This window comes from Podarcis vaucheri (genome assembly GCF_965113315.1).
Source record: "Podarcis vaucheri genome assembly, chromosome: 11".
NCBI lineage: Eukaryota > Metazoa > Chordata > Lepidosauria > Squamata > Lacertidae > Podarcis > Podarcis vaucheri.
In genome coordinates, this window is record NC_138749.1 from 4139506 (window position 1) to 4160204 (window position 20699).

A 20699-nucleotide genomic window follows, 5' to 3' on the forward strand; every position below is an offset into this window, starting at 1 on the left:
AATCCACCTCGGAGTTTTACTTTCCAATAAGTCTTTGTATTTTTTCCAGACCATATATATTGCTTTTCTGACAATATGGTTTTTGAACATTCCATGTGTTTTCCCCTTGTCATACCACAAATACGCATGCCAACCTAACGAATTGTTAAAGCCTTCCAGATCTAGGACATCAGTGTTTTCCAATAAGATCCAATCTTTCATCCAGCAGAAGGCCGCAGCTTCATAATATAACCTTAAGTCCGGCAGGGCAAACCCCCCTCTCTCCTTTGCATCAGTTAGTATTTTGAACTTTATTCGGGGCTTTTTGCCCTGCCAGACAAACCTAGAAATATCCCTCTGCCACTTTCCAAAACATTCCACTCTGTCCACGACCTGCAAGGCTTGAAACAAAAACAACATTTTTGGCAAAACGTTCATTTTTATAGCTGCAATTCGGCCTAACAAGGATAATTTCAGTCTTGACCAAATTTCTAAATCTTTTTTGACTTCTGACCAACATTTTTCATAGTTATCTTTAAATAGATTCAAATTCTTAGAAGACAGATTGACCCCCAGGTATTTCACTTTTTTAACAATGTTGAGTTCTGTTTCCTTCTGAAACCCCTCTGTTTCAGTAACCGTCAAGTTTTTCCCTAACACCTTAGTTTTTTGTTTGTTCAACTTAAAACCCGCCACCCGACCAAATTTCTGAATCAATTCCAAAACTCTTTTTGTACTAGGTTCTGGCTCCTGTAATGTTAAAACCAAGTCATCTGCAAATGCTTTCAGTTTATATTGTTTCGCTCCGACCCGTATTCCTTGTACCTGCCGATCCTCCCTTATCATATTCAGCAAAACCTCCAGGACTGAAATAAACAACAGAGGGGATAGGGGGCACCCCTGGCGTGTTCCTTTTTCAATATGAAGTTCTTCTGTCACCACATTGTTCACTATCAACTTAGCTTTTTGTTCTGAATAGATTGCCTCTATTCCATTCTCAAACCCCCTTCCCACTCCCATCCCTTCCAAGTTTTTCTTCATAAATTTCCAAGAAATGTTGTCAAAGGCCTTCTCCGCATCAATAAAAATTAACACTGCTTTGGTGTTAATATTTGTTTGTAAAAGTTCCAGAATGTCGATAATATTCCTGGTATTATCAAACAAATGTCTACCTGGGAGAAAGCCTGCTTGGTCCTTATTTAAACTTCATGATTAAAGGCTAAGAAGATAAGGAACGCCTTTGTGTTTGTTCTGAATTATTACCCACACACTGCAATTGATTTTTAACCGCTGTGATCGCTCTGCTACCGGCCAAGGAGAGGCAGAAGGACTTTTGGATCAGCACGGACAGGCAGCAGAGCTGTGCAAGGGAAGCATGCCAGGCTCCATGTTTAGCCTCTCTTGGCACTCTTGGCCGGCATATTGGCATAGGTTATGGGCAGTTTGCCAACGCTTTGAAGCTTTGCAGGAACGTCCCACGTGTGGGGGAAGCCAGCAAGCCGGCTGTGAGGTTGCTGGGGCCAGCTGGAGCTCTGGAGCTGTTTCTTTGAGGCTGGAAGGAGCTCGCTGGGGAGGACCGGTCTGCCGGAGCCGGGAGGCGGAGGAAGCTACTGCTGAGACGTGAGTACGCTTAGCCCCCGGGGGAGGAGATGGCAGACAGTCATGAATCATACTCCGTTCCCTTCGAAAAATTAAACGGACAAAATTGGGCCGAATGGAGCCGGAAGCTAAAGGCCTGGCTGGTAGCCAAGGGGCTGTTGGAGGCAACCCAGGGGCCCCCTCTACCACCACCTGCAGCAGGAGCATCGGCAGCGGACATAGCAGCTGCTCACGCTTCGCAGAGGAAAAACCAGAAGGCCCTGGGAGCAATAGTGCTCAGTTTGGAGGGCTCCCAACTACCCCTGGTTGAAGGGCTTGAAACTGCTCAGGAGGCGTATACAGCTCTTGAGAGGGTGCACCACAGAACCATAGCTGGTGCAAAGATCCACACCACCAGACGCTTGTTTGAGATGAAGCTGCGTCCCGGTGGGAACATCAGACAGCATGTTACTGAGATGCTCTCTGTTTTCAATGAGTTGAGGCTGTTGCAAGTCAACTTCTCAGAGAAGCTGAAGGTTTATATTTTGCTCAGCTCTCTGGACAAAAGTTATGACAATTTGTGTCTGTCTATGGAATCCATGAGTCCACAGGATTTGACTCTCTCGTACGTGACGGGACGTCTTTCGGACGAACAGGAAAGGCGTGTCAGAGAGGGCAGGTCTGGCGCAGGCAGCTCCACTGGTTGCAGAGGAGGGGGGGCCAAGCCAGATGAGAGCTCTGTTCAGGCTTTTTCCACTTGTCGGTGCTATCTCTGTGGGTCCAACAGCCACTTTAAACGGGCTTGTCCGCAGAGGAGCAGAGAGGCCGGGCAGGATGTCTCCAAGGTCGTTTCCCATGGGAACCAGTCTCGGAGAGGAGGCCAGCGTGGGAACGCGAAGGAAGGACGTGACTCAGAGAAGGGAGACTGTTATCATCTCACGGCTTCTCTGGCAACTTTGAAAAACAATCCCAGCAGGGACACAGCTGTGCAATGGGTTGTTGATTTGGGAGCCAGCCATCACCTGATAACGCCATCTGCTGGGGAGCTGCGGAATTGCAGGGCTGTTTCAGCTGGAATGACTGTTACGTTAGCTGATGGGACACAAAAGCCAGTTTCTAATGTTGCAAATATTTATGTTTCTGTTTTGCAGGCGGAGCTGGAGTGCTTCATTGTACCAGGGATGAAGTGTTGCCTGTTATCTATACCTGCTCTTGTGAAGCAGGGGTACAAAATTTGCTTTGAAAATGATACCTGTTCCATTTTCAGAGGGGGGAGACAACTTGTCAACATGGAAAGCAAGAACAATCTCTTTGTTCTGGAAACACCTCTGGAGGGTGGGGGGAATGCCGGAAAAGCACAGGCGCAGTGTGCTAGTGTTCCCAGCCATGATTCATGTGTTCATATATGGCACAAGAGAATGTCTCATGCTTGTCTGGAAGATGTTAGGAGGTTGCCCAGCTGCACCAAAGGTTGTAAAATCACACCATGTGAGGGATCCCTAGAGTGCAGGGCATGCAGAAAGGTTCAAAGGTGCAGTTTGCCCGGGGTAAAGAGGGTAACCACAAAACCTTTTGAGCTGGTTCACACAGACCTTGCAGGACCCATGAAGTGTGAGAGTCTGGGTGGGGCCAGGTATCTGCTAACGGTGGCAGATGATTTTTCTCAGAATTTATGGTGTTTCTCTCTCAAAACGCAGAGGGAGGCAGCGCAACTGATCCAGGATTGGGTTGCGGAGGTGGAACTAAGGTTCTCCACCAAAGTGCAAGAGGTCAGGAGCGACCGTGGGTCACAGTTCACTGGGTCTGCTCTGAAGGAGTTCTTCAAGCAAAAGGGAATTCGTCACCAGGTGACGGGTGCAAAGTCTCCTCAAGAGAGAGGCGTGGCAGAGTACAGGAGTGAAACACTGGCTGAAGCTGTCAGGGTTTTGCTGTGTGACTCTGGGCTGCCTCAGAGCTTTTGGAGTGAAGCTTGGAAATTTGCCAGCTTTGTTTTTAACAGGTCCTACAATCACGATGTAGGTGACACACCGTTTTTTCTGTTGCACAAGAAGAAGCCACAGGTGCATTTCTTCCGTTCGTTTGGTTCCAGGGCTTCAGTGCCAATACCGCCAGCACAACGGAAGGAGGGTAGTCCAAGGTACCAGGACATGATCTTCTGTGGGTATGATCCTGCAACAAATGGGTGGAAGTTTGCATACCCAGAGGGTGATCAGACCAAGCTGCTGGTCAGCAAGCATGCTGAGTTCTTTGAGCAGGGTGGTTGGTCACGGCCTAGGGTTGGTTCTGATTTTCTCTCAGAATGCTTGTCCGATTCTGAGGAGGAGGAAGGAGAGGCAGAGGCGGAGCCTGTTGCTGAAGACCAGGTTGCTGATGATGGTCAAGCACAGGGGTGGGTTTCTCCACAGGTTAAGAGGGAACCCAAGAGCGAGCCTTCATCTCCTGTTAGCCAAGTGCAGAAGGCCCGAAGACGCAGCAAGTCAGAGGGGGAGTCTTCTGAGCTTTCTGGAGACACACTTGCTGATCCCAGTGGGTCAGGAGGAGCGCCCGAGGTTATGCTCCAGCGGTCAACTCGCACCACAAAGGGGGTTCCACCTGAGAGGTTTCAGGTCACCAGTGCGTGGGTTGGTTTCGCACAGTGTGATTCTGGGAGTGTGGAAGGGATTCAACAATTGCCTGGGATAGATGCCAGTGGGAGGCAAAAGGCAATGGGAGGTGAGTTGAACTCAGAGAGGTCTGTAAATAGGGGTTCACCGTTTTCCCTCAGGATGCAAGACGAGAGGGGATGTTATTGGTTTCAGAACTCACAGGGTTAAAGAGAGTTCTGAGTGATGTCTTTTTCCTGAGGCGTGGTTACAAACACTTACGGGAGTGGTTTGACTATGAGTGTTTCAGTTTGTCTCTATGCGAGAGGGAGGATGGCCGAGCTTTCGCCAGGTCTGATTTATGCTGTTAAACTTCATGATTAAAGGCTAAGAAGATAAGGAACGCCTTTGTGTTTGTTCTGAATTATTACCCACACGCTGCAATTGCTTTCTAACCGCTGTGATCGCTCTGCTACCGGCCAAGGAGAGGCAGAAGGACTTTTGGATCGGCACGGACAGGCAGCAGAGCTGCGCAAGGGAAGCGTGCCAGGCTCCATGTTTAGCCTCTCTTGGCACTCTTGGCCGGCATATTGGCATAGGATCATGTACCACCTGTAGATCATTTTCATAATATTTTCTTGTAAGGCATTACATGCCGTAAATTTTAAACCAGTGGTCCACAACTGTTCCCAGTCAGCAAACATAATATTATGACCAATATCCTGTGCCCACTTAATCATAGCTGATTTAACTGTTTCATCTTGTGTATTCCATTTCAGCAACAAGTTATACATTCTTGACAAATTCTTAGCATTGGGTTCTAACAGTTCTGTTTCTAATTTCGATTTCTCCACCTGGAAGCCAATTTTCCTGTCTTGTTTATAAATCTCCATTATTTGATAATAATGGAGCCAATCTCGTACTTTAGTTTTCAATTTCTCGTGACTCTGTAGTTTCAATTTGTCACCCTCTTGTTCCAAAATTTCCCAATACTTTGGCCATTTGGCCTCCATATTGAGTTTTTTCACAGCTTTAGCCTCCAAAGGCGACAACCATCTAGGAGTTTTGTTTTCCATCAAGTCTTTATATCTAGTCCAAACATTAAATAATGCTTTTCTGACAATGTGATTTTTAAAGGCCTTATGCACCTTAACTTTGTCATACCATAAATATGCATGCCATCCAAATACATTATTAAAACCTTCTAAATCCAAGATATCTGTATTCTCGAGGAGCATCCACTCTTTCATCCAGCAATAAATTTTTATTTATACCCCGCCCTTCCTGGTTCAGAAAACCGGGCTCAGGCGGCTAACAACAAAATTAAAACACTTAATTGATGCAACAAAAAAGCATAAAATACAGTATGAAACATGAATAACAATAAATTCAGAATTCAAAAATCAATTTGGGGGAAAATCCATCCAATAAACATTAGATGATCACAGGGCTAGCTGGCTAAATTAGTCCTACTTGGGCCAGTGAGGAGACCAGGGGAGAATTAGGTGTGGGATCCCAGAGCAGGTAATCTTCATAAAAAGGGGAGAGGGAGGGAAGGAAGGGGAATAAAAGTTCAGTTCAAATTGAAAGCAAGGCAGAATAGCTCTGTCTTACAGGCCCTGCGGAAGGAGGTTAAATCCTGCAGGGCCCTGGCCTCATGCGACAGAGCATTCCACCAGGTTGGAGCAATCACTGAGAAGGCCCTGGCCTTGGTGGAGGATAATCTGACTTCCTTAGGGCCTGGGTGGGTGGGGCTTGTGCCCAGAGATAAAAGGAAACCAAGAGAGACACCAGCCTCGTATGATGCAGGCCTTGAAAAGAGGAACCCGAAAGGGATCTGGGTCTGCCTACTCACCTGGGAACACTGGCCCAGAATGCTTTTCGTCTGGTCTGCTGCTGACCCGCTGAACTGTACTGGCCTGGTGCTGCAGTAACTCAGGGAAAACAACTGGCTGGACTTTGTTCTTCCTCCAGGCCTCTGCCCGTGCTTGAGGAGGCTTCACCAGCACTGGCAAGAGTTGGTATGTTCTTTGGGCAGCAGGGTACTGGGCGACACTCTCTTGTAAATTAACTGGATAAACTTTTGATGAACTTTTCTTCTTCTTTAAGAAGAAAGCCATCCTGCAAGAGGGGGAATGGCCCGCTGGTTGGTTAGCTCACTTGGAGCCCCTTTGGACATAAGGGCATCTGAAGAGCAACTCAGCAAAAAGAACTCGCCATGAGGTCTGGATAAGTAACTAGCCTGACTCTAGACCCAGGTCTTTTAACGTAACCAGGTCTACTAGTGACTCTTAGCAACACATCGCAGTCGGCCATAGATGAACGATATTCCACTTTACGTCCTTTACTCCAGAAACAGATTCGGAAACGATAAACAGGATTTTCAAGGGGGCAGATGTACCCTGCAAAGGAAGAGATATTAATAGTCTACAACTCATCCCGCACCTCAACATCGGAGGAAGAACAGGTCTTACAGCTAGGATTGGGTTTTGTGCCCAAGCCTCATTATAATGCCTTTCACACCACAGCATAAAGTGTGTAAAAGCTCATGCACAATATCAAGCTACGTGATATGTATGGATCTAATGATCAGCCTTTATAGCAATTTAAACCCGAATCTTCCTTCGTTCCACCTAATTCCAACCCATCTATCACACTGTTCCACTAATTGGTGCTCCACGATTTAGACAAACTTGAAAAGAGGGGCCCTAGGGCATAGGACAATTTAACTGAGTCTCAACATAACTGTTTGAATGACTGAGTCCAGGGTGTCGTACATTGTCCTGGGCAAAGGTGGTTGGGATTCCAGGGTAAATATTAGGCTCAACATCTGGCACCGCAAGTTTTTGCACGCAGTGATCTCTAGGATAAGCCAGTCATGTGTTGCACTGGGACCTATAGCACTGTGTTTAGAGGTAAACCGCAGTTCCCATGATTCTTGGGGGGGGGGTCATGTGCTGTAATGTTATGGCATGTCCACAGCCACTAACAACCACCAAAGTGAATAGTTTCTGGTGAATTTTCCTTAAATTGTCTTGTCTCAATTTAGTGTTTATCATTGCAAGGTGAGCTAGATACTGCAGTTTTTGGCTGTGGTGACCTGCGGTCAGTTATAATTAGTTAAAGTTGTTTCTGTATGTAACAATAGCAGCTAGGATTCTATATGTGCAGAAATGGGAGTTGGAGTACTGCAACACTGAGACATAGGAAACTGCCTTATGCTCAACCAGACTGTTGGGCCACCTAGTTCACCATTGTCTCCAGGGTTCAGATGCTCTCCAGGGTTTCAGGTAGGGAAGCTCTCTACCTGCAAATGATGGAGATTGAACCTGGGACTTTCTGCGTGTAATGCAGATGTTCTACCATTAAACTACAATCATTTTCCAACATCTGGAGGGCATCCTTGCTTTGTGGAGTGTGCTGGCCAGCAAACAAGGGGGGGGGTGTTATTGGAAACACTATTACTATACTATTACGTTTTTGTTCCTATTTTTATTATGTATTTTGTATTCTTCATACTGTGGTTTTATGTTGTGATCCACTCTGAGACCTATGGGTGTACGGCAGTGAACAAATTTAATAAACAAACAAGCCTTGATGTGCAGCTGGCCCTCTTGTCTGTTATATCACTTCCAACATTTGTCTTTCTCCTATACTTTGCTTGGCCCCGATGGACAGAAACAGGCCTGCAGTATCCAGCTGTTGTCTGAGAGCCCTATCATCTCTCCCCCTCAGCATTCTTGTCGGCCTATGTCAAGACTGACCCCTTGCCCTGCTGCATCTATAACTTTGCATCCGCGGAGCCAGCTCTTTCCAGGTTTGCATCGCTTTTCTTCTTGAGCTGCCTGCCTGCTGCCTGATGTCATCGCTATGTCCGGTTCTCTGCTGCCCTGGATTACATGCCCTGAAAACTTGTGTCTCCTAAACTAACAGCTATCAGAGCGGCAGCATCGAGAGGAAGGGTGCGTCGCACACACGGAGGGTGCTCTTCAGAGCAGGTCCCAACAGCAGGTGAGTTTCCCCTGATTCTTCAGTTCATCATTACGGGCCCAATTTAACAGAGGGAGAATAATTGGTGGGGACATGCCCAACACCCCCGAGAGTAGTGTTTCTCAAAGGGGGCGGCAGGGGAGAATGGCAAGCGTGGCAGGGAAAATAAAAACACATTTGAACATTTCAGTATAGTATAGTATAAAAATAATTTTTGGGAATATTGCCAGAAACTGCATGCATGCTTCTTTTCAGGAGCATTGGCTATTATTCTACAGTTCTCCATGACCTGTTGTTGCGAAGAGGGATTTTGAACTCTAACAAATATGTAACATCAGAAAAGAGAAAGCTTTCTTTCTGGTGATAGGCATATGTTTTTCTCAAATTACACCTAATATCAGTAACATTATATCCAGCAAAAGCAAGCTCACACCTCTAACTGAGTTTGTAAACGTACAACCAAACAAAGCTTTCCAAAGATCTCTGAAGGACAAACCTCTAGTAGCAGGGAGTTCCACAGGGCTTGGCTTGTCACACTAAAGGGTACATCCCGAGTGAAGACTAGATGAAACTGGGGGGGGGGGGGTGCTGGGAACCACCAGAGATTCTCAGTGCTTGAAGAACTAGGAATCAGGAAGGCCCTGAGATAATTTGGGTCCTAGTCGTTGAAGGCTTTTCTTTGATTTGGATTCCAAAAGCCTTCTTCCCCTGGGGGTTCCCCAGCTTGTGCCTCCCACCACTTCTCTGCATCCAGCCGGTCCATGACACCACTGCATTACAGCTTCCATCAGCTCCAAATCTCCCAGAGGTCACTGGTTTTGGGGAAGACATAATTAGAGGAAGAAAGTCGCTGCACAGCACACGGTGTTTGGAAGCTATCAAGCAGGCAGATCTTAGGTTTCTGCATGGAAAATAGAAGAGGACAGATAGGGGGCCCCACCCTTAGGGAGCCCTTTGAAGCATCAAAGGTAAAAGATGGGGGAAATCCTATTAGGTCATTTAGTTCATCCCCCTGGGCTCCCTGCAAAACAGTCTCCGGTGCTCTATTCTGGGGTTCACGTCTAAAATCATTTAGTTCTAGCCTTAATACGAAAATACAGATCTCCTTTATGGAAAGGGCCAGTCATCCAGCGGGGCCTTCCTCCTCCGCACCACTGCCACGGGAGCATTTAACAAGCCGGCAAATTATAAACAGAATAAATTTGGTTCTCCTGAGATCAAAGGGAACACAGGCAGGACGGGGGACGGAGGTTGCACAAAGGTTTCGAGGGATGAGTGAGCGGCAGTTTCTGAAGGGGCCTGAACCAAATCCTAGATCAAACGGGAAATTCTGTCTTAAAAGCCTGGGTGTTAGATTAGAAATATCCCAAGGGCAAAACAGAAGATTACACTATTAAAAGAGCCATGTACGCTTTGGAGAAGGCAGTCCTTTAAAAAGAAGAAAAAGTAGCAGGTATTTTTCCTCCAAGCAAAGGTAACTTATTTTGGGGGGCAAGTGTTCTGAAGGTCAGGTCCAAAACATGAGACGGTCCAGGCAGGATTTTATGCCATAGCAAGGTCAAAGGGGGGACGCGGGTGGCGCTGTGGGTAAAACCTCAGAGCCTAGGACTTGCCGATCGTATGGTCGGCGGTTCGAATCCCCGCGGTGGGGTGAGCTCCCGTCTTTCGGTCCCAGCTCCTGCCCACCCAGCAGTTCGAAAGCACCCCTAAGTGCAAGTAGATAAATAGGTACCACTTTACAGCGGGAAGGTAAACGGCGTTTCCGTGTGCTGCGCTGGTGCAGGCTCGCCAGAGCAGCTTTGTCACGCTGGCCACGTGACCCGGAAGTGTCTGCGGACAGCGCTGGCCCCCGGCCTCTTAAGTGAGATGAGCGCACAACCCTAGAGTCGGACACGACTGGCCTGTACGGGCAGGGGTACCTTTACCTTTAAGGTCAAAGGAGAGGCAGTGTGGTGCAGTGGCTGGAATGTTGGCTGAGACTTGGGAGACCAGAGTTTGAATCCCCACTTGGCCATGAAGTTCGCTAGGTGACCAGGCAGGGGGTGGGTGTCAGTCAGTGCCTGTCTAACCTATCTCACAGTGGTTGCAGTGATTACGGTAAATGAGGAGGGAGAGAACCATCTATGCCATATTGGGCTCCTTGGAGGTAACCTTGTAATAAAAATGCAATAAAAAAGTAGCCCTGGAGCATTTTTGTTCATTACATTGATATCCCACCTTTGCTCTGAGGAGCCCAAGATGGGGCATGTCATTATCTTCTCCCACATTTTGTCATCACAACGACCCTGCGAGGCAAATAACTGGCTGGGGAGATTCTCAAGCCCGGAAGGAAGCTAGGTTGATAGCAGAGAGCCACTTTAGGAGGGGGTCCTACTGCAATGGGCCCCACAAAGCAGGAAAGGGTTGCCAAGGGAAAACCAGAAGGGAAAGTCTTGAGGGAAAGGAGGTGGGGGAAGGTGGGGGAGGGGAGAAGAATTTACCTCACAGGGTTGTTGTGAGGAAAAATATAGGTCAGCCTGGCCTCCCTCACGGGGCTGTTGTGAGGAAAAATATAGGTCAGCCTGGCCTCCCTCACGGGGCTGTTGTGAGGAAAAATATAGGTCAGCCTGGCCTCCCTCACAGGGCTGTTGTGAGGGGGGAGGAAGCGCCATGCAATGAACAAGAGGGAAGAAAGGCTCTTTGCGGCTCCATCCCTTGGCCGTTTCCATGGCAACCAGGCATGCCACCTCCACCTTACCTAGGATGCGGGTCACCCCCAGGGTGAGCTTCTCCAGGCGGGGCTTGGTGCTGCTGGAGCTGCTCCCGCTGCGCAGGGCCTTCTCCTCCATCCTCTTCCTCCTCCCTCCCGCATCAGTCCCTATCCCAAAGGGGCACGGACAGCACCTGGTGAGCGCGTTTTGCCCCTTCTCGCGACCCGTAGCTCAGACGCCGCGCCGCGGTGCTTTTCGGGAAACGCGGCCCTCCCTTTCATTCAGTTCCATTCGGCGGCCGTTCTGTAGGGGGAAAGGAATGGAGAGCCGGCACTACGACTCCCAGAAGGCAACGGGAGAGCCGGCTCCACCGCCTCCTCCTCCCTTTCTCCCCCCTCCCGTCCGTTCCGAGTCCTCCCCATTGGCCGACTCCTACGACAGCGCGTCACTTGCGCCATATCTGGGCAAAGCCCGGGTTCCGTAAGCCAATGGGAGGTCAGAGTCGCGCGTGGGGGGCGTGGCAGGGCGGGGGGACTCTGGGAGTGGCGGTTGTTTCAAGATGGCGGATGTGGCCGCGGGGCCGGGGCCGGAAGCAGCTGCTCGTTGGAGTAAGGACCGTCTTTTTACCTCAGGAGGGGCTCGCGGGGGGGGGGGAGGGGAAGGGAAAGCGGGGGGGGGGCTAATTTGAGGGCGGGCCGATAATAAACGGTGGCCAAGGCTGCCGTGGTTCCTGAGCATGTGCAGAGAGCCGCCTCCGTTGCCTCAGGAAACGAGCCCCGCCGAGTGCGGAGCCAGGCCCGGGGGTTACGGGGAAGCCCCCACTCCCAGGGCGGGGGGACCTTGGCCTGCCAGCCTCGCTCTCTCTCTCGCCCCTCGCCCTACTCTGCAGGGCTGTTGTGAGGGGCCGGGGAGCGTCGCTGGAGGGAGAGAGAGAGGGCTGAACAGGGCGGCTTCGTGTTCCAGTACAAGTGCTGGTGCAAGACCACATAACACCAGTCTTGAAAGACCTACATTGGCTCCCAGTACGTTTCCGAGCACAATTCAAAGTGTTGGTGCTGACCTTTAAAGCCCTAAACAGCCTCGGTCCAGTATACCTGAAGGAGCGTCTCCACCCCCATCGTTCTGCCCTGGCACTGAGGTCCAGCGCCAAGAGTCTTCTGGCGGTTCCCTCGCTGCAAGAAGCAAAGCTACAGGGAACCAGGCAGAGGGCCTTCTCGGTGGTGGCACCCGCCCTGTGGAACGCCTTCCCACCAGATGTCAAAGAGAAAAACAACTACCAAGCATTTAGAAGACATCTGAAGGCAGCCCTGTTCAGGGAAGCTTTTAATGTTTAATAGGTTATTGTATTTTAGCATTTTGTGGTTGGGGAAACCCAGCCAGATGTGCAGGGTATACATAAATTATTATTATTAGTCTGTTAAATTCCCCATAGCTCCTTCAAAGTATCCATTCAGTTGGCAGCCAGCCTTTGGGTACTCCTCATAGCGCTAGAGCAGGCATGTCCAACCAGTGGATTGCAATCTACCGGTACATCCCCAGCTGATCCTGGTAGATCACGTGACTCTTATCGATTGTGGGATTAAATAAAGTTTACTGAAAATTAACAAATAAAAGCTCAACAACTCTGGGCAATCCATCCACCCCCCACATGCTCCTCATCTCTCCAATGGCAATAGGTACTTTTTTTATACTGGGAGTAGATCACAGTCTCTTGGGAGTTGGACGTGCCTGAGCTAGAGAAATGGCTTAAAGCTGCCATTTAGCAACATTTGATCTCTAGCTGCTCATATTTACAGTACGTGTTTATTTGCTTACATTTAGCCTTCTCTTCCATCATGGAGCCCAAAGTAGCGTGCATGCACATGCGGTTCTCAGGCAGTCTCCGACCCAGCAATAACCAGACCTAGACCTGCTCAGCTTCCCAAAGGTGGTGGGATCATGTTCCGTCTGGCCCTACCCTGGGAGTAGATCAAACAGTGAATAATTTCATTGTACACACTGATGAATTAGATCCGGGCTTTTGAGTTTCATTTGCCTGCCTAGCCAACTCCCAGTTGGTCCTTCCTTACTCAGAGGTATCAGAGAAGATAAGACAGAGTTTTGTTGACCTGCTTTGACTTACTTTTGTATTCTGACTGTTTTTACTGATAAAGAAATACTTTCATGGAGAATTTTAACAGCTTAACCCAACTGACAGCAAGTCCAACTTGTGCTCTCTGCTCCCATGAATTTTTTTTTGTCAGATCCAGGAATGATTCTTGTTTGTGTGAAAAGGTGTTCTCTGTATTGGCCCTTAGAAGTAGAAGTTAGTGCCATGTCAAGAAATACATCTCTTGAAGGTAGATGAATTTTCTATGACTAATTTCCTTCATGTTTCATCTACAAGCAGTTCTTTTTTTCAGGCAGATGGTTCAATAGAATTGTTGCCCCCCACTCACTCCTTGGGTGCTGGCTGGGTCCTTCAAATCCAGAGAGAAGCTGGGGCTATGCCAAAGCAGCCACCTCACATTGATATGTAGTGAATTACCGGTACATACTATAGGATGTTCCAGCCCCGAATGACAGAAGGGAACTTGCTCTAGTTGCCTTGTGAAGAGTTTAGGAACAAGGCAGCAAAAATTATGCTCCTCTCTGGTCCTCTCCCTGGTCTTTGGTTCTGTGTTGTGATTGTTCCCTGTTCTAGCCATTGAAACATGGCATGGAACTTGTCAACTTCATGAATGTCAAAGAAATGGTAGGGAGGAGCATAAGCTAATTGCACATGAAATTATAAAACTTTATCAAGTACCTAAAAAGCCTTTAAAAATCTGTTTGGTATACAAAATAATTGAACTTATTCTTATGAAACTGTTGAGAATAGTCAGGAAACTGATGTGATACCTGGGGTCCATAAAAAGACTATTAATCTTTGGTCTATGGCAGGGGTCAGCAAACTTTTTTAGCCGTGGACTGATCCACTGTCCCTCAGACCTTGTGGGGGGCGGGACTATATTTTGAAAAAAAATAATGAACAGATTCCTATGCCCCACAAATAACCTAGAGATGCATTTTAAATAAAAGGCCACATTCTACTCATGTAAAAACACCAGGCAGGTCCCACAAATAACCCAGAGATGCATTTTATATAAAAGGACACATTCTACTCATGTAAAAACACGCTGATTCCCGGACTGTCCGCGGGCCAGATTGAGAAGGCAATTGGGCCGCAACTGGCCCCCGGGCCTTAGATTGCCTACCCCTGGTCTATGGTGTAACCATGCAGGACTCTTCAAACCAAGCATTCGGTCCCTGTCTCTCGACGGGAATAGGAAGTCCAAGGTGCAGGGTTCTTGGTGTTGGGCAAGGTTATCCTTGGGCCTTCTCTAGTCTGGGTTGGTTTGTTTTTGTTCATCAAGAGTTTTTCCTCGGCTCCTTAAGCACCTTTTTTTCTTTTTTGGGTGCTGCTTTCATTTTCTCTTTTTTTGTGGGAAGCTTCAGTGTAGGAGGTGCTTTGTAAGAACAACTCAAAGTTTTCCTGATCTTGTCTGTTCAATCTCTAGGTATTTCCACAGAGAGGAATTTTAGAGCAAGACACCTGCTGAAAGGTCAGAAAGTGGAGGTGAAAGCAAAGGTGCCTGTAGCTGCTGCTCCTGCTCCAATGGATGCCTGGAAAAGCGCAGGCCAAGCGCCTGGGCAGCAGGTCAGTACGGAGAAGGGCAAATGAAACCAGAACTCTTGAGGCTGCAATCTGTGGCAGATTTAACCTGCAAGTCCATTCAACTCAGCAGGACTGTTAGTTCACCCCCTCATGTTAGCTCACCCTCTGTATAATGCTAATGATAAACCAATTAGTCCTCTACTTCTTCTTTTCCCTGAAGCCGATTTGTCTTACAGGGCAAATTGGAAAGTGTGAAAGCCCTTGTTTCCAAAGAGGAACTGTTGCCCAATAGCTGCGTCATAAATCAAGATGTGATTTGATTGGGTGGTGCAAATGAAAAGTACAGCATTATTTCAGAAAAGAACTGATATCTCAATTTGTTTTTATTGTTTTGTTTCCCACCCTATCCCACCCAAGGGTTGAGGGTGAGCAGCAGGTATTACAAATGAAACATGTCTCTCTAAAGCGCTCATGCTCGAAATGGAAGAGATAAAACAACCAAGAAGCAAGTCTAAGGCATCTAGGCATTTTTCTGTCTTTTTTTATTGTGTTTCCATGCTGACTTTGCATGAGGGGGCAAAACAAATATTGCAGGCTAGTAACTTTTTGACTTATTTGTAAGGCTAGCTGAAGAAGTACCCTTCTCCCCTTTGCGTACAAATGCATCCTTGTTGAGCTCTTGTCCTGTCAAGAGTAGAGTTATGGGGCTGTAGGATCGTGCTATACTAGTTATTAGAGGGTTGAGTTGTTGTCACGTCACCAGAGAAATGGATGGTTGTTTTTGACTCTTGCACAAAGCAGAGACACAAATGCCTAGACAAGGGCAGGGATCTAAGGAATGCCCATGCTTATACAGTGGTACCTCAGGTTACATACGCTTCAGGTTACAGACTCTGCTAACCAAAAAAGGACAAGGAGAAGGGGACGACAGAGGACGAGATGGTTGGACAGTGTTCTCGAAGCTACAAACATGAGTCTGACCAAACTGTGGGAGGCAGTGGAAGATAGAAGTGCCTGGCGTGCTCTGGTCCATGGGGTCACGAAGAGTCGGACACGACTAAACGACTAAACAACAACAAACCCAAAAATAGTGCTTCAGGTTAAGAACTTTGCTTCAGGATGAGAACAGAAATCGTGCTCCGGCGGCGCGGCGGCAACAGGGCGCGGCGGCAACCCATTTGCTTAAGTGGTGCTTCAGGTTAAGAACAGTTTCAGGTTAAGAACGGACCTCCGGAACGAATTAAGTACTTAACCCGAGGTACCACTGTATGCATGTCTGTATTGTGTACCGTATGTATGTGTTTGTGTTGAAACAGTTTTTAAAATTTAAGCTCCAAAAGGTTAGCAGTAGCGGCTTGTGCAAGGTGAGGCAGGTTGTACATTGGGACCTTCTCTGCAAAGATCCTTCCCGAACCTCTAAACCACTGTTTTGTTCAAGCATTAGTCATTAATTACTCTTGGATTTCATCTCTGCGTAGTCCAGTAATTTCTAGCTCATTCTCAGTATTTTTGTTCTGCTGCTGTGTTAGTCACTGTGGAGAAAGGTGCTATTACACGACTGAAATTGAGAATATAATGGAAGACTCCCAGCTCAGCTCTCTGAAGGTGCACATTGTATTAGCTGTGAAAATTCAAGACTTAGCGGTTACATTCATGCAGAGAGCTGAAGGGAACTGTGCATGTAGAATGAAATGCCCTCTGGCGGACAAGGAGTGCAAAGTTAGCCAGTTCTTACAGTAAGGGAGGATGACCAAAGCACTGGCAGTGACATTTTCATTGCTGCAGTAACCTGAGGTTTTCAGTTTCCTTTAGTCCCTGCACAGTAGCAAAGTGGGGTTGATATGGCAGGCACATTAGTTCTATCGACTGTGAGGGTTTTGGAGCTCTTTTTAACTCTTTGAGCAGCATCAGTTTTGGCCGAGCCATGGAATGCATGTTGAATTGTGAACTGCACCGGATTGATAGTGAACTAAATGCTGAATTCTGAAATAACCACAGAGGGGGGGGGGAATCAAGCATTTTAAATCTTGAATAGCATTTATTGAAATGATAAACTTTTTTATTGTAAGCATTTCCCCCATACTACTGCATTTAGCAAGGTAGCCTTTAACATTCACACATATTGTATTGATAGTTATATGATATATTCATGGGTTGACTTTTGTACACTTTTGTCAATAGCACCTTGGGCACAGCAGTCTTGCTCCTGGAAAAACTGCGTTGTCAACCAATTAATAAATAACATCATTAATAAGGATTAAAAAGGGGGCAAATTGGTTGGTTTTTTATTGTTTAAAAACTTGTGTTCTCTTTAGTTCTTAATTCACCTGGGGCCGAATATACAGCCTGTGGCTTTATTGTAGATTCAGAAACACTTCTTCCATGTTAATGATTGCTTTTTAAAATGCTGGTTTTAATTTTCAGGTCCCTGACAAAGTAGGAATGAAGAGTGCTTCTCTAAAGGATTTATGTCCTGAAGACAAGAGGCACTTGGCAAACTTAATGAAGGAGCTTGCAAGGTGAGGATAAACTGTCTGATAATGCATCAGGTTTAGGATGAGACTCTTTCCTTTTTTATAAATATTTTATTAATTTCCAAATATAACAAAAATAAAACATCAATACAAATTCAGTATCAAACAAAAAAGTTGACTTCCCCCTAGTCCCTTCCTTGGTTCCAATGTTTATCAACATACCACATGTCCAGTGTAAAATAAAAACTTAAAATTATTGTTCATTCATAATGTAATTACAAGTAGTCCTAGAACCCTGCCAATGTATTAACCTGTGTACATTTCTTCTGTATATATGCAATAAAGTCCTTCCATTCTTCCTTAAATTCGTTGCCATCTCTTTCTCTTAGTTTCATTGTCATTTTCACCATTTCAGCATATTCCATTAATTTAACTTGCCAATCTACTTTGGTTGCGACACCTTCTTTCCAATCTTGTGCAAGCAATACTTGTGTGGCTGCAGTCTCATACATAAGTTCTTTTGTCATCTAGGTATATCTACTCCTGTAATTCCTAGTAGGAATGTGTAATGATAATAGGGCTTGCTCGTGCGTAAGTTGCCGCCACTCTTGGCTAGGTTGCCTGGTTAAACCTTTTCTGTCTGGACAGCCCTTCACTTCGTGGCTGTTTGAGTCGCTAGCAGAATCCGTCAGTGGGCGTTTCTTAAACCTTTTCCAGCATAAAAGCTGTTTGACGCCAGGTCTCCTCCTACTCTCCCTGCGCGGAAGTCTTCTGCGCAGGGAGGGTGTGGGTAGCGGAGGACCCGTGCTCTCCCCGCTGGTCTCCGGCAAGGAGTCCTGGAGCCCTCTCGCCGATTCCCCCACCTGCCCCCCTTTATCCCTGGTGTTACGCTGATTTCCTTCCCCAGCTGATGAGCTGCCTCTCTCCCTGCTGGGCCCTTCTCCAGCATCACTTGGGAGCCTTGCCTCCGCCTCTGGCTCTGATGTCAGTTCCCTGACAGAATGCTTCTGGTATTTTGGCAAAAGTTATTTTATACATTTTTTTCATTTCATTATAAATCATTTCCCAATAGTTTTTTCTTACTATTTTACATTCCCCCTACATATGAAAAAACATCCCTTCCGTTGTTTTACATTTCCAACACTTATTTTCTTTAGATTTGTACATTTTTGCTAATGTGACTACAGTTAGATACCATCCATACATCATTTTCATATAATTTTTTTTAATCGCTACACATGCTGTAGATTTAATCCCACTCTTCCATAGTTTTTCCCATTCCTCCATCTGAATATTGTGTCCCACATCTTGTGCCCATTTAATCATGACTAAGACGAGACTCTCTTTCCAATTGCTGTTATGAAATTTAAGCATTCATGTTTATTAAAAGCATATGACCACTCCTTGCTGGCACAGGTATGATCAAGTAGAGCATGGAGCGTTTGTCTGCCTCTCTCTGTTTCAAGAGACTGCTGCTGTTTAAGGAAGGCGTTCAAAGGGTTTCCTACAAAATTTGTCCCCATTGTGTCATGGATGGCCTGAAAAGTTGTGCCCTATCTCACTTTGCTGCTTCCCCCCAAGCACCTACAAGTTCTTGCTTTGGACTGTGACATACTAACATGGGGCCTCTGGGAAACCTGCACTCATGTGGTCCTGAGAGCACACTCCCTCCCAAAGGATCTTTAGTGGGAGTCACACAGAGTGCTGTCCTTAATGTGTGTATTTGAACCCTCCCAAACGACAAAGGTGAGTCCACATGAAAATAATATAAAAAATAAGAAATTTATTATAAAGGTAGTTTTATCAAGGAGAAGGGGAGACAAAGGACGAGATGGTTGGACAGTGTTCTCGAAGCTACAAACATGAGTCTGACCAAATTGCGGAAGACAGAAGTGCCTGGCGTGCTCTGGTTCAGGGAGTCACGAAGAGTCGGACACGACTAAACAACAAAGTTTTATCAACAAAGTGCAGCAGCATACACACAATTCTAGGCACATATAAAAGCAATATTCTAACTTTCTAAAATAAGCATTCTAAATTAGGGTCCAAATTAAACAGGGGAGGTTAATTAGAAAGATAGTCACAAGTTAGTTCTCTTGGCACCTGCTGGAGTGCTCCTGAAACTGTGAGTGTGCACACCTGTGAGTGTGCAGGTGATCTGACCTGAGGTTGCCTGACTCATCCTGGAAGTGCCATTATTCTGTCTAGTTTGTATTTTCAGTTCTATGGCATTCCCAGTTGGTTGAAGGAACCTGGCACCAGAATCTTAAAGCGGAGGCGTCAGGACCTTTTGCTTACTAATTATCCCATAGCCATTGTTGCAACCTAGCTTACTGAGGAGGAGTGAATTGTTATGTATCTTCCTGACCTAGCTGGCAAGAAGGTCAGGGATAGCCAGAGGAACTGTGTCTTTCCCCATTTAAACTGTCCCAGACTCTCCCGAAGGGAGAATTGCCCTTTGCTTGGATCCTGCTTGCGAGTTTCCCACAGGCATCAGGCCAGCCCCTGTGAGAGCAGGATACCGCACTAGATGTGGGCTGTTGGCTGGATCCGGCAGAACTCTTCTGATGTCCTTATGTCCAGAGGGATTCCAAATGAGCAAACCAATCAGTGGGCCATTTCCTCTCTTGCACGATGACCTCCTTCCTCAAGAAGTTCCAGAGCATGAAGAAGGGCGGAGCCCAGGTGAGGTAGACCAGAAGGAGAGTCTGAAAGGGCCTCAGTGCGTCCTTGGAGCAATCTGTGGCGCTGCAGTCTCTGGCCTGCTGTTCCCTGGGGGCTCCTCCTCTGGAACAGGCCAGGACACCTGTCAAGGAGCTGTGGGGGACGAGCACAGGCCATTCATTGGGCAGGAAAGAACATGAGGCATAAAATGGAATTAGTTTTTATGCGCAGCAAGCAACAACACAGCACAGTTCCTCTGGCTTGATTTGCTCCAGCTGGAGACTGAAACAGACCTCAGAAACTCACTCCGGATGCCTCCCAAGCAGACGGAGACTGAGGCAAGGGGGTGGGCTTGTCCTCTGAGCCTGCCTGGCCTGTCGCTCAGCAACTGCAGGTCTGTCCTCAAAAGGGATGTCAGGAGGGAGGAGAGCCAGCAAGACTGGGACTGCCCAGCCGCTGAGCAGCAGATGCAGCCTCCAATACATAAAATTCCAATAGATAATAAATTTTCCTTTCTTTTTCTTACTTTCCATCCCATTTTCCATGGTGTTTCTTTATTCTATCACATTGCTGGACCCTAACCTCACTCTTTTGTATCATAGCAAAAATACAATCATCTCTAATTATTTCCATTGCTCATAGTTCAAATCCTGTTCGCGAATTTGTGATATTATAATATTTCTTCAAATAGTCCCAAAAAGACTTCCATTAAACATAAATCAGTCATGGTTCTCTTATTTTGTTGATCTATTCTTTGCTTATCCATTCTTTTCTGCTGGGAACTTCTTCATTGTTCCATTTCTGTGCATAGAGAATCCTAGCTGCTGTAGTTACATACACAAATAACCATCTTTTTTTGAACTTCTAGCCCTATAACCCCAAAAGCTTCAGTTTTGTTTTGTTTTGTTTTCATTTGAGGGGTATAATCACTTTGAACAGATAAAAGTCATATCTCGTTCCCCCAAATTCCTCGTTTTCATTCAGGTCCACCACACTTTCTCATCCTGGTCTTCTTTTATCTTCTTCTAGCTGCCCATGATTGTGAAGGAGATTTACAAACATCTCCACAAGATCCCAGACAAAAAAAGACACTTATGGCAGTGGC

At 46.7% G+C, this 20699-nt stretch overlaps 2 protein-coding genes across 14 annotated transcripts in view; one reads left to right on the forward strand and one right to left on the reverse strand.

Moving 5' to 3' along the window:
• Nucleotides 1–20699, forward strand: part of LOC309543082 (protein hinderin-like) — a 52780-nt gene that overhangs the window by 26972 nt on the left and 5109 nt on the right. For 2 of the 6 annotated variants that reach the window (XR_014224496.1, XR_014224497.1), the window contains exon 2: nt 16881–16975. Coding sequence is in view for 3 of the 6 variants with exons in the window: in XM_082242314.1 (XP_082098440.1) it covers nt 11379–11436; nt 14359–14498; nt 16881–16975 (293 nt within the window). In the remaining 3 variants the exon portion in view is untranslated. Of the gene's footprint in view, nt 1–11292; nt 11315–11363; nt 11437–14358; nt 14499–16880; nt 16976–20699 lie in introns of those variants that run through there. The other 4 variants (XM_082242316.1, XM_082242315.1, XM_082242314.1 and 1 more) reach the window with 4 other exon arrangements.
• The window catches only part of LOC309543087 (uncharacterized protein), a 142040-nt gene that overhangs the window by 22654 nt on the left and 98687 nt on the right, over nt 1–20699 (reverse strand). For 5 of the 8 annotated variants that reach the window (XR_014224503.1, XR_014224504.1, XR_014224505.1 and 2 more), the window contains exons 1-2: nt 10867–10999; nt 5995–6541 (exon numbers count right to left, since the gene is read on the reverse strand). The exons of the other annotated variants lie outside the window; for them this stretch is intronic. The gene's annotated coding sequence lies outside the window, so the exon portion shown is untranslated. Of the gene's footprint in view, nt 1–5994; nt 6542–10866; nt 11000–20699 lie in introns of those variants that run through there. 8 annotated transcript variants of the gene reach the window in all.